The sequence below is a fragment of the Myodes glareolus genome, chromosome 5 (genome assembly GCF_982192425.1).
Source record: "Myodes glareolus chromosome 5, mMyoGla1.1, whole genome shotgun sequence".
In the NCBI taxonomy this organism is placed as follows: Eukaryota; Metazoa; Chordata; class Mammalia; order Rodentia; family Cricetidae; genus Myodes; species Myodes glareolus.
The window spans coordinates 10,522,059-10,535,844 of NC_142030.1; the positions used below are offsets into that span (position 1 = coordinate 10,522,059).

Here is a 13,786-nt window from a genome sequence, read left to right on the forward strand (position 1 = left end):
ACGTTACCTTTCCAGAACATAGGGAAGGGAGCATAGTGAGAAAATACTGAACCAAAGTACGACCAGAATCCAGCTGGACCAACTCCAAATGCTACATCTCCATGTCTGATGTCAAAATGCTGCTCAGATCTCTAACTCCTTTCAGTTTTGTTGACTGCGACACCCCTCCCTCCCTCCCTCCCTCCCTTCCTCCCTTCCCCTCTCTCTCAGGCTCCACTCCATTAGCAACTTTCTTCAACAGGTAACCAACATCTTGTGTTCTCCAAGGCAATCCAGGCTTCACCTTCACAACTTCATCCAGTGGCCTCTCTAGGCCTCCATGCAGGGACTCCCCTGACACACACCTGACCTCAGCAGCTTTCCTCAGTCACAGAGGTATATTCCATAACTCCTTTCTTCTGTCCTTAGAGCCAGAACCACGTGGCCAAAGCTGTCAAGTTCTGCTGCTTACTGGGGCTGGATTATGGCCCCCTCATCCAATTACATCTTTCCCAGCTTTCAGTTTTCTTTTTCTTTCTTTTTTTTTAACTTTTTTATTGATTTCATTGAGCTATACATTTGTCTCTGCTCCCCTACCCTCTTGTTCCGTCCCCTTCTACTCTCTCCCATGGTCTCCATGCTCCCAATTTACTCAGGAATTCTTGTCTTTTTCTACTTCCCATGTACATTAGATCCATGTACGTCTCTCTTAGGGTTCTCATTATTGTCTGGGTTCTCTGGAGTTGTGAATTGTAGGCTAGTTTTCTTTGCCTTATGTCTAAAAACCACTTATGAGTGAGTACATATGATGTTTGTTTTTCTGGGTCTGAGTTACCTCATTCAATATGATGTTTTCTAGATCCATCCATTTGCCTGCAAATTTCAAGATGTCATTATTTTTTTCTGCTGTGTAGTACTCCATTGTATAAATGTACCACATTTTTCTTATCCATTCTTCGGTCAAGGGGCATTTAGGTTGTTTCCAGGTTCTGGCTATGACAAACAATGCTGCTATGAACACAATTGAGCACATGTCCTTGTTGTATGGTTGAGCATCCTTTGGGTATATACCCAAAAGTGGTATTACTGGATCTTGAGGATGGTTGTTTCCTAATTTTCTGAGAAATGGCCATACTGATATCCAAAGGGGCTGTACCAGTTTGCACTCCCACCAGCAATGCAGGAGTGTTCCCCTTTCCCCACATGCTCTCCAGCCTAAATTGTCATCAGTGTTTTTGATCTTGGCCATTCTTACAGGTGTAAGATGGAATCTCAGAGTTGTTTTGATTTGCATTTCTCTGATGGCTAAGGATGTTGAGCATTTCCTTAAGAGTCTTTCAGCCATTTTAGATTCATTTGTTGAGAATTCTCTGTTGAGGTCTGACCCCCCCCCCTTTTTTTTTTTTACTGGATTATTTGTTCTTTTGATGACCAATTTCTTGAGTTCATTGTTTATTTTGGAGATCAGATCTCTGTCTGATGTGGGGTTGGTGAAGATCTTTTCTCATTCTGTAGGCTGTGAAGGCCTGTTCTTGCTGATTTGACAGAATCAGTGGTTGAGATTGTGAATCAAAAGGAAAATGCCTGGGGCTGGGAGGCAGTGCAGCAGTTGAGTGTTGGACTCCTGTGCACGGGCATTGGGTTCTGTGCTCAGTGTTGTAAAAGAATTACTTTTTTTTTTTTTAAAAAGAGAGTCATGTATCCCAAGCTTACCTGCGTGCTGTCCCTCTTGGTGCTTTCCAAAGTTCTCTGTGTCCTTCTGTGTCTCCCTCCTTCCACTGATGTCATACCTAGTACCGGATCAAGATGAAGGAAGCCTGGCTCTAAAAGACACTTCTTCCTTTTCTTCTAGGACACTTGGGATGAGCTCCTAATTGGTGATGTCGAGATGAAAAGGGTGCTGAGCTGCCCCAGGTAAAGACTGAGTTTAGACATAGCCTCTGGAGTGTGGGACGCACTTTGATTTGGATCCACCGTCTAATCGTGGGTCTTCGGCAGGTGCATCTTGACGACGGTGGACCCAGTCACAGGAATCATAGACAGGAAGGAGCCACTGGAAACCCTGAAGAGGTAGGATGCCAGTGTGTGCCCTGTGTTGACGTCACCTGTGCGCCAGGTGCTTATGTCCTAACTCCCAGGTGCATAGGTCCTAACTCCCAGGTGCTCATGTCCTAACTCCCAGGTGCTCATGTCCTAACTCCCAGGTGCATAGGTCCTAACTCCCAGGTGCTCATGTCCTAACTCGCGGGTGCATAGGTCCTAACTCCCAGGTGTTCATGGCCTAACTCCCAGGTGCATAGGTCCTAACTCCCAGGTGCTCATGTCCTAACTCCCAGGTGCTCATGTCCTAACTCCCAGGTGCATAGGTCCTAACTCCCAGGTGCTCATGTCCTAACTCGCGGGTGCATAGGTCCTAACTCCCAGGTGCTTATGTCCTAACTCCCAGGTGCATAGGTCCTAACTCCCAGGTGCTCATGTCCTAACTCCCAGGTGCTCATGTCCTAACTCCCAGGTGCTCATGTACTAACTCCCAGGTGCATAGGTCCTAACTCCCAGGTGCTCATGTCCTAACTCCCAGGTGCATAGGTCCTAACTCCCAGGTGCTCATGTCCTAACTCGCGGGTGCATAGGTCCTAACTCCCAGGTGCTCATGGCCTAACTCGCAGGTGCATAGATCCTAACTCCCAGGTGCTCATGGCCTAACTCACAGGTGCATAGGTCCTAACTCCCAGGTGCTCATGGCCTAACTCGCAGGTGCTCTGTGGTTTGTGTCAGTCCTTCAATGCACCCGAGTTTCTTCCTCTTTTTAATTCTTTGCTTTTCTGATACATTTCTGGTTGTACGATATTCTATTTTGAAGCTCTAATCTCTCATCACTTTCTTTTGTTTGTGTGTGTGTATGTGTGTGTGTTCGTGTATGTGTGGAGGCCAGAGGTTGATACTGGATGACTTCCTCAGGCACTTTTTACCCATTTTGTGTTTGTTTTATAGTAGATCTCTTTTTAAAAAAATATTTTTATTTATTTATTTTTCTTTATGTGCTTTGGTGTTTTGCATGCATGTGTGTCTGTCCAAGGGTGTTGGATCCCCAGGAGCTGGATTCACAGACAGTTGTTAGCTACCATGTGGGTTCTGAGAATTGAACCCAGAGCCTCTAAAAGAGCAACCAGTACTCTTAACCACTGAGCCATCACTTCAGCTCTTAGATCTCTTTTTTCTTTTCTTTTTTATGTAATTTGTTTATTTATTTATTTTGTTTGTATCATGTTTTGCCTGCACGTGTGTCTGTGTGAGGACGTGAGATCCCCAGGAGCTGGATTCACAGACAGTTGTGAGCTGCCGTGTGGGTGCACGGAATTAACCCTGGGTCTTCTGGGAGAGCAGTCAGTGCTCTTAACTGCTGAGGCATCTCTCTGGCCCCTAGATTTATCCTCAAAGGGCAGAACTCCTCGACACTCCAGCCAGTGTTCTCTGTGTCCCCTCAGTGGGTAAGGGAAGGTCTCCCCACTCTATTCCTGTGCAGACTTCTTATCCGAAGTGTCATGTGCAACTCCTTCCTTATGGACACATTAACTTCTCTCTGAAGTCTGGAATTTCAAACTGAAATTCTTATCCCATGGCTACAGTAGGCTCAAACTTGGTCCAGACTGTCTGAGCCCCGGTCTGTAGTAAATGCCGGGTGACTGAGAGTTTCCTGGGCTGGTCTTGGCATTCCAAGACATGGAACTCAGTCCCTGATTCCCTCTGATGTCAAAGAAGTGCATCCCTGTCCTGGGAGTAAAATTGTGTGACCCTCAATGGCACCTGTACAAGTGCCAGAGCCTGGCTGTGTGAGCCTCTTCCTGCAGAGGCACAAAATGATGCTGATCGGCTGGGCCAGGGCCAACGTGGGAGCAGGGGCAGCAGCAAGGAGGCAGAGGCACATAAGCTGCCGTGGCTGAGCCATCCCAGGATGGACTTTATATTTGAGACAAGGGCTCTCACTGGCCTGGACCTGGCCAGTGAGCTCAGGCATCCCCTGCCTCTGCCTACCCAGTGCTGGTGTTCTAGGCAGATGCCTCTGAGCTTTTTCTGGCTGCTGAAGATCTGAACCCAGGTCCATGCTCCTCGCACAGCAGGTGTTTTACCAACCGAGGCATCACCCAGCCCCTCTCATCATTGTCTAGTAATTCATGGGGTGCAGGTTCCACCTTAAACATTGCCAAAAAAAGGACCAAAAAAACCTTAGTTACCATTTTGGGGATGGCTGTGTTGTGTTTGCCCGTCCTCTGTTCTGTTGTTTGTCTCTAACAGTTCAGAGGGTATCTCACGGGGCCTTCATTTCACAGTTCTATTTTTGCTCTTTGCTTTGTAAAACACAGTGAAGGTGATTTTCTTCAGTTAGGTCTTAGACTTCATACGCAGTCCCGTTGGCTAGTGGCACCTCAGTCTCAGTTTTCATTTACAGGGAACTCCAGTTTTGAGCCTTAATGTTGGGAGTAAAAACAATGCAGACAAAAGCAGCATAAGGGAGAAAGAGGTGTATTTTAGATCACAGTTCCAGGTTACAGTGTATCATGGTGGGGAAGTTAAGGCAGGAGCTCAGAACAGTCACATCCCATTCATAGTCACAGACAGAGAAACAAATGCAGACATGCTCGCTTGCCTATGCTCAAGTTGACTTCTCCACTGTTAGGCAGTTCATGAGCCCCTTGCTTAGGGAATGGTGCCGCCCACAGTGGGCTGAGCCCCTTGCCTAGGGAATGGTGCCGCCCACAGTGGGTTGAGCCCCTGCCTAGGGAATGGTGCCACCCACAATGGGCTGAGCCCCTGCCTAGGAAATGGTGCCGCCCACAGTGGGCTGAGCCCCTTGCCTAGGGAATGGTGCCGCCCACAGTGAGCTGGGCCCCTGCCTAGGAAATGGTGCCGCCCACAGTGGGCTAGGTAACTTAATTAAGACATGCCCACAGACCAACCCAGTGTAGACAATCTCTCACTGAGACTCTTAGGTGATTCTAGGTGATTCTAGGACAACGAAAACCAGTCAACACAGTGGGCTGGGGTGGTTCCATTTTGAAATTTCATGAGCATTTTTTTCCCATAAGTTGTGAGTCCAGAGTACCTGTGTAATAAAAGTGTTTGTACGATACTTCACAAGCCCACGCTTACTATTATTAACACCGTAATTATTATTATTATTGTTATTATTATTATTATTATTATAGACAGGGTTTCTTTAATCCTGGCTGTCCTAGAACTCACCTTGTAGACCAGGCTGGCCTCAAACTCAGCGCTCTGCCTGTCTCTGCCTCCTGAGTACTGGGATCAAAGTTGTGCTCCACCTCACATGGCTTTAGAAAACCCACACTTCTTTGGCTACTTGTGTGCAGGCATCCCTGTCCATCTTTGGAAAGGAAGTGTTGTTGACCCGTAATTAGCCTAAGGAGCAAACATCCAAGTCCTATGGAAAAGACTAGACTCCTGTTTCTTTCGAGGCCTGATGGTGGTACTTTGTTCTTTCAGCTACCGCCTGTGTGACCCTTCCGTGAAGAATCTGTACCAGACGTCCCCACTGTTTGGGATGTATTTCTCAGTGGAAAGAATTGGAAGCCTGAGAGTCGGTGACCCTGTGTATCGGATGGTGGATTAATGGATCCAGTGGGGTGACCTGGTAAGTTTCATTTTGCTTCTAGAATTCTGTGTTTTGACAGCATAACCATATTTTCTTATCTTCTGATGCTTTAAAAAAATTTTAAAGTATTTTGCTGGTCTGTGGTGGCTTATGCCTTTAATCCCACCAACTTGGGAGGGAGAGGCAGGTGGATCTCTGAGTTCAGGGTCATCCTGGTCTACAGAGGGAGTTCTAGGACAGCCAAGGCTACACAGAGAAACCCTGTCTTGAAAAACGAAATATATGTTTTGAATATTTCATTATTTTCTGTGTATGGATGTTTTGCCTGCATGTACGCCTGTGCCCCTATGCGTGTGGTACCCGAGGAAGCCAGAAGCAGAAACTCCTGGAACTGGACTTAGAGATGACAGTGAGCTGCCACATGAATGCTGGGAATCGAACCTCTGTCCTCTAGAAGAGCAGCAAGTGCTCTTAACCACTGAACTAGCTCATTCAGATGCTTTAAAAGAAATTCTATGCTGTTTTAATTCTTGGGAAAATGAGCAGTTCGGGAATCATGAAAATTCTACCCCTTTCTCCCTCCTTTTGTTCAATAATCAGTATGCTTCTTCTACCTAGTCTTCCCCATTCCTGCTTCCCATTTGGTCATAAAATACCAATGGGCCTGCTCTGCCAGACTGGCAGGGGTGCCCCTGGTTCCTTTGGGGAGCATCATTAAAGGAATAAGGAGCCAGATGTGGTGGCACACGCCTTCAATCCCAGCACTCTGGAGGCAGAGGCAGGCAGATCTCTTGAGTTCGAGGCCAGCCTAGTTTACAAAGACAGCCAAGGGTACACAGAGAAACCCTGTGTTGAAAAAAACAAAACATTATTGACAACAAAAAGGGAAGAAGTAATGAAGGCAAATGATCCTCTAGGGTTAGATACACTTGGGGGGGGGGTGCTGAAGAGAGGGGGAAGGGTATTGAAAGCCACTGCTTCATCAAACATGTCTTAAATATGACTTAAAGAAGAAAATCAGCGTATCAAGATGACTTGATCATGACACTAAGGTAGAAAATAATATTCCAATACTGATTGCATCAGGTCAGCTTGAGTCCTGACTCCTATAGACACAAGCTGAAGCCTCAGTTATAGACAGGAATGAGAAGTCATTGGAAGACCATCCCTTGAAGGTTCTAAACAGCTCCTTTTGCAAAACCTATTATTAAATCTCCCCCAAAGCGTTCCTTTTCTCTTCCCTTCTCTTCCCTTCTCTTCCCTTCTCTTCTCTTCTCTTCTCTCCTCTCCTCTCCTCTCCTCTCCTCTCCTCTCCTCTCCTCTCTTCTTTTCTTTTCTCTTTCCTCTTTTCTCTTTTTTTCCCTTCCTTTCCCCTTCCTTTCTTCCTTCCTTCCTTTCTTCCTTCCTTCCTTCCTTCCTTTCTTCCTTCTTTCTGACTTACTGTTTTTATTTTATGTGTTTGAGTATTGTTTTTTGCCTGCATGTCTGAATGTACACTGCATACATGTAGTGCCTTCAGAGACCACACGAGGGTATTGAATTCCATGGAACTGGAGTTACAGATGGTTCTGAGCTCCCATGTGGCACAGCTTTAAGGGTGGTATAAATATGTGAAAAAGGAAATAACATCTTTTGACTACTGTATGGGATAAAAACCCATAGACCATGCAGCACAACCAAAGATAGACTTGAGAGTCTCTATTAAGCCAACCTGCGACTGCCTAGTGAGAAAGACTTCTCACAGAGCAGCCCTGAATGCATGTTTTAGGAGATTTCAGAGACAAAGGACACAGATAAACTACATTCTGGTTGGCAGTTGCAGGGGAAGCAAGCAAGAAATCTAACAGGAGCCAAGAGTATGCAGTGAGCTGGGTCATGTGACCCTGAGTTTCTAGAACGAGGTAGAGTGCCTTTCTACAGAACTTTTCAGGGCAGAGGGTAGAAACCACAGATGGCTGAGATAGCGTGGAGAAAACTTTACCCCGTTACAGCCACCTGTCGTGATGAGGCATGTAACCATACTTCTAACCATACTATATTGTTTTCTGAGACAGGGTCTCTGTGTAGTTCTGGCTGTCCTGGAACTCACTCTGTAGACCAGGCTGGCTTCAACCTCAGAGATCCGCCTCTGCCTCCTGAGTGCTGAGACTGAAGGCCACTATGTCTGACCCTGTGCATTTTGTAAAAATCCGCGTGAGAGCTTGCGAGGTGGCTCAGTAAGTGTGCTTGCCGTCAAGTCTGACATCCTTAGTTCAGTTCCCTAGATCCCCATGGTGGAGGGATAGAGCTGGGTCTGCAAGCTGCCCTTTGACCTCCACATGTATGCCACACCCCCATCAATAAATGCAATGTAAAACATTTGAAAATAGCCAGATGTGATCGCTTATGTCTTTAATCATAGCACTTGGGAGGCAGAGACAGGTGGGTCTCTGAGTTTGAGGCCAGTTTGGGGTCTGTATAGTGAGTTCTAGCACAGCCGGTACTATCTTATAATTGCTCTGCCTTGGAATGGGTGAAACATAGAAGATACTAGAGACGAAATGGCAGATCCGATCAACCTTGTCCTGCTGTTCCAGCTCTGGGTGACTGAGCGATCTTTGCAGTCAGAAGTCCTCCAGTCCCTCGGTGACAGACCTTCCCACTCAGATGCTGTAGTGCACAGCCATGACATCCTTCTGTAGTTCCCTCAGCTCTCCAGGAGGCCTTGAGTTTTAAAGGCCCTAAGAGCCTCTCGCCTCCCTGCTAGGGCCCATGAGGAAATGGCAGTAGTCACTTAATAAATAAGCAGTCAAGACTCACGTGGGCCCACTGACGTAGCATCGTGGAGCTGACAAGACACAGCCAAGAGGCACGGTCCTCACCCAGCATCTTGTTGTATCTTGTGTGTGAAGAAGTAACTCAGTACCCAGGCACCGGACTGTGCTCAGGGGCTCAGGGGGAAGAACAGCTTTTCCAGTGGAATGATGGGGCAAAGTCTGAGGGCAGAGTGCAGCCTGACCTTGCTGAGGAAGGCCAGGAGGACCAGGGTATGCTCCAGGGACCCTGGGATGGAAGCTGGAAGGCCTACTTTGGAGGGACAGGCACCAAAGCTAGTTCTGTTATTTATTTACTTAAAAATTGAGGGGAGGGGACTGTGCACAGAGTTTTTTGTGTAGCCCAGGCTGGCCCACCCCTGCCTCAGCCTCCTGAGTGCTGAGGTGACTGGAATGTGCTACCATGTGGCTTACTTAAAATTTAAGCACACAAAAGTTTGTGTTTCGTTCTAATGGCAATGCATGTTCACCATGGCAAGTTCAGGAAAGACCAGAGAATTCGAAAGATGGAAATCACCTGCTTCTACATTTGTTGCAGATAGAAGTTTTGTTTGTTTCATGTAGCTGTGGCATATGTATTTTGTAGCCCACCACTGTATACAGATTTACTGTTGGTGACTTGATAATATTCTGTTGAAATGAGTGATACTCCTTAAATGTTTTTACAGTATTTGCTGCTTGGATTATACCCAACTATGTTATAAACAGTAATATAGTGGATCTCTCTGTAGGCCAGAGCATTTCAAAACTAGACAGTTTTCTACAGCTTAGGTTTGTTTATAAAAGTAGAATTAGCATATTGACAGTTGTTTGGAAAGGAGTTGTTTTTCCTTTTTACTTTACATGCCGTTTCCTGGTGCTCCAAGACAATACAAGAGGTTTAGTTAGCTCACTGGTTCCCAAGGCTGGCAGTCCAAGATTAGGTGGATCCCTCAATTTGGTCTCCAGTAAGGCTCCCTTGAATGTATCACAATGTGGTTGACGGTATCATGGTGCAGAGAGCTCTCGTGGTAAGACCGGAAGACAGAGTGGAGAGGGCCAAACTTGCTCTTTTAAGACAAATATCTCTTTTTCTTTGTGTCTGTCTGTCTGTCTGTCTGTCTGTCCTAGCACTAGCTCTGTAGACCAGGCTGGCCTCGAACTCACAGAGATCGGCCTGCCTCTGCCTCCCAAGTGCTGGGATTAAAGGTGTGCACCACCACTGCCTGACAAAACAAATATCTCTTAAGGGAACTGACAGGGTGTCCTAGTCCCTGCTCTGTTGCTGTGAAGAGACACCATGGCCAAGGCCACTCTTGGAAAAGAAAGCATTTAGTTTGGGGCTTGCTTAGAGATTCGGAGGCTTGGCTCATTATCATCATGGCAGCGAGCATGGTGGCAGCAGATGCGGTGCTAGGAAAGCAGCTGAGAGCCACATCCTGATCTACAGCCGAGAAAGGACCTGGTGTGGGCTTTTGAGACCCCAAAGGCCACCCCCACTGATCCTTCCTCTAACAAGGCCACACCTTTTAGCTTCGCTGATCCTGCCTGCTGACTAAGCACTCAAGCATGCGAGCCTCTGGGACCAGTTACTCAGATCACCATACTGAGTATCTTAGTTGGGTCTCTATTGCTGTGATAAACACCATGTTCAAAAACAACTTAGGAAGGGAAGGATTTATTTTGCTTGCACTTAGAAGTAACAAACAGTCCATCACTGAAGGAAGGCAGAGCAGGAACTGAGAAGAGGCCATGGAGGAACACTGACTTGCTCCTCATGGCTTGTTCAGCCTGTTTTCTTCCTTTTCTTTTCCTTTTTTTTTTTTCTAGATAGAGTTTATCTGTGTAGCAGTCCAGGCTGTCCTGGAACTCACTTTGTAGACCAGGATATCCTCTAACTCATGTGCCACCAATGCCCAGCTCAGTCTGCTTTATTATACAACCCAGGACTGTCACCTCAACAGAGGGTACCGCTCACAATGGGCTGGCATCAGCTGTCAATCAAGACAAGGCACCACAGTTGCCCATAGGCCATTGGCAGCAGCTTCTCAGCTGAGGTTCCCTCCTCCCAGATGACTCTAGCCTGTGTCAAACCAACATAAACTAGCCACCACGCTGGGCCCCACAAGATCTGTCTTACTCCTTCTCTGAGGCTCAGCCTAGGTGACCTAATGAACCCTCACGAGGTTCCACCTTTTAGGAATCACGTGAGCCTTTGTAGGACACAGTCTGGCCACCACCAACAGCATCAGGTGAGAAAGACGCCTTCTTAGGATCCTGATGGGAATCTATTCTCCGGCTGTTTTCTCTGATGGTAGTTTTTGCAGGTCATCATTTACATTCCCTGTACTTTAACCTCAGTACGCGACTGTTTTGTTCAAGTTTGCGTTACAGATGACCAACAGTCTGAGTAACAGAATAATAGAGGTCTTATCATTTCTTCAGTTTCCAGGGCCTAGGAGATACCCCTGCGAGTCCTTACTGCCAGCCACGACCGTCTTCCTGGAAACGAACCTCCGTTTTTCCTCCAGAGCTTCGTACAACCTGAGTTAATTCAAGAAAGTACCAGAGGCCCTTTGGGAATGTGAGGGTGTATAAATTTTAGAGAATGATGTTTTATAAAAAGATGAAATTGTGTGTACAATTATTCTGAATGTTATTCCCACTATTACCCCTTTCTAATGACTGCCTTTGACATTGATGGGTAAAGGAAGTTTAGAGTCAGCTTAAAAGCTGCCGCGTTCTCTTAAAGGTTTATGCGTTTTGTAGATATATTGTCCGAGAGCAGTGGGACAGTGAGCCCTCGTGTTCTGAACGTCTGGGTGCCAACAGTGCTCACAGACATCTGTTCGTGGCCTGGCTGCTGAGCGCTGCTGAGTTTTGATTTGTGACTATCTTTGCCTAACTGTTATAGAGCCAGGGTTGTGCTTAAATAGAGAAATGATTTCATAGATCCTGGGGTTATTTTCTTCATAGATTGTGCCTTTATATTTCATTCTGATTCTATTAAGACATAAAATTTATCTCTAATTGTCAATTCCTCTTAATTCCACAAGAAAATAGAATTTAAAAGAATAGACTCTTCGGAAGTAGGAATGAGCAGGAGAAACCATGAACACATCTTTCAGTGTTCATATCTAGTTTTCATAATAAAAAAAGAACTAGCTTGCTGTAACAAGTAAAGTAACATATAAGTGAGTTCACCCACGTAAAACGGTGTGGTTTCTCTGTCCCTGAGACGTGTGAGCTTCTGCCTGCTTCATCTGTGACATTTACTCCTCATTTTACAGAGTTGTCATGCATCTTCCCTGGGTTGCAAACGCGACCTCTTGCTGCTGGTGTGTACTGCATGAACATGACTGTCTAAGCCAGTGTGTTGCAACCCTTTGAGGGGTCAAACAACCCTTTCACAGGGGTCACATCCGATATCCTGAATAGCAGATATTTATTTACATTATAAATTACGGTTATATGAAGTAGCAACAAAGTAATTTTATAGTTGGGGGTCACCACAACATGAGGAACTGTATTGAAGGGTCACAGCATTAGAAAGGTTATAGACTTCAAGAGACATCTAATAGACAACAGGAGACAGTTGTTACTTCCTTCTGCCTTTTCCTTTGCTGGGTTCTGGGTCTCAGTTCAACCCCTCAACTTTGGCTGTGATAGGCAAGCCCTATCTTGGGAAAATTTTGGAAATGATCCCCCTGACCCACACCCAAGACAGGCTTTTTCTTTCTGTAGCTTTGGAGTTTGTCTTGGAACTTGCTCTGTAGACCAGGCTGGCCTAGAACTCACAGAGATCCACCAACCTCCCAAGCGCTGTGACTAAAGGCATGCACTACCACCGCCCAGCCTGGAAACAATAAATTGTTGTTTAAAGTCAGCCACTAAGTTTTAAGCCATTTTCCCCTATTAAGCTATTTTCCAAAGAAAAATAGGAAGGGTGATACACACACTCAGCTCCGGGTGCCTCCGAGAAGCCCTGCTGTAGAGAAGCCAGAGCCTTGCCTGGTCCCCAGTGGCACACATCACTGCTGTACCAGTTCTCTGTGACTGACATCCCCAGGCGAACAACTTGGAGGAGGAAGGGGAGTCATTTGTGCTGTGGTTTCCAGTAGTTCCTTCTGCTGCGCTCTTGGGCAGAGCCCCATGTGGGGGCACATGTGGCAGAGGGGGCATTCTTTACTTGATAAACATAGGAAGAAGATGAGCAGGAGGGAGGGTCCAGGTACCCCCCCCACCGAGACTTAATTCCTTCTCAACTTGCCTGCATCTCATAAAGGTTCTTCAGCCTCCCCAAACAGCATCACCACCTGGGGACATGAGAGCAAGAGGGTGACTTTCATGTTAACCACAATAAACAGCTCAAACCCAGGAAAGCAGGATGGCTAGCTAACTGTGTGCTGTGTCCTTGGAACTCGGATCACCTCTGGGTCTTGTGGGAGTGAGGAGAGGCAGAAGGTGGCTGGACATTGGGCAGGAAAAGGTGCATGACAAGAAAATATTGCAGGACACACACTGAGTACCAGAGGACCCCAAAGCGAGCCGGTGGCTGAGGAAGAAGTGTCCAACATTGTCAGAAGATCGCGAGTACTCCAAGTCGGAAGAAAACGCCAGTGCATGTCTGCAGGTGTTCTGCTTTCTCCACGCTTCACAGAATGGCCTCTCAGGGCATCTTTACAGGGCCTCCAACTCTGCCATACATTGCCTGGCCTCAGTTGCCCTCCACGACATCCTCAATCTTGTATATTTCATGAACATGAGTTCTGGGGACTGTCCCCTTAGCAGCACCGTTCTGGTCAAGGTGCAGCCCCGCCCATCACAGATTCTGCAGTGTGTCAGCTGCAGTCCCCTGGAAGCAGTCTGAGGTCCTCAGAACCATGTGAAATCTCTTCCTCTGAGACAGGCTCCCCTTTGGCTGGCTTGTTCATTCTCTCAGTCTGAGATTTAGGGTGGGGTGGGGGAGAGGAAACTTCCAGTTTCTTGGGGTTCACTGTTTTGGTAGTCTGATGGCCAGAGTTAGGGCAAAAGCTCTTTCGAGAAATCTTCATTCCTGTCTTGCCACTGGCATCCACCCACACCCCCTCCCCCTGCCCTCTGCCCCTTGGCTGTAAACATCCCTTGCTTTAATACAAAGTCCAGTCCCTCTGCCCTATTGTAGAGAAATAGCTTTCTCCCTGTAAAAATAGTCCCTGAATAAAGACGTGACATTTTAGCAACTTGAGACTTCAAACGAACCTGAGGTACCTTGTTGGCCTTGGCTTTGTAGTTTAAGATATGCTGGCGTTTGGGGGTGACAAATGACAGAATCTGCCTTGGGGGACCTGCAGGGAAAGAGCCTCGAGGCTTGTCTGAGGACTAATCCTCGTCTTAGGCTCTGCAGAGAGCTCTGAGGTGTATG

At 46.8% G+C, this 13,786-nt stretch overlaps 1 protein-coding gene across 1 annotated transcript in view; it reads left to right on the forward strand.

Moving 5' to 3' along the window:
* Positions 1–11,596, forward strand: part of Mtarc2 (mitochondrial amidoxime reducing component 2) — a 37,408-nt gene extending 25,812 nt beyond the window's left edge. Inside the window, exons 5-8 of the mRNA XM_048439512.3 lie at positions 1,832–1,893; positions 1,978–2,049; positions 5,482–5,629; positions 10,828–11,596. Of these exons, the coding sequence (XP_048295469.3) occupies positions 1,832–1,893; positions 1,978–2,049; positions 5,482–5,608 (261 nt within the window). The 3' untranslated portion in view covers positions 5,609–5,629; positions 10,828–11,596. The remainder of the gene's footprint in view (positions 1–1,831; positions 1,894–1,977; positions 2,050–5,481; positions 5,630–10,827) is intronic.
* The last annotated feature ends 2,190 nt before the right edge of the window (positions 11,597–13,786 follow it).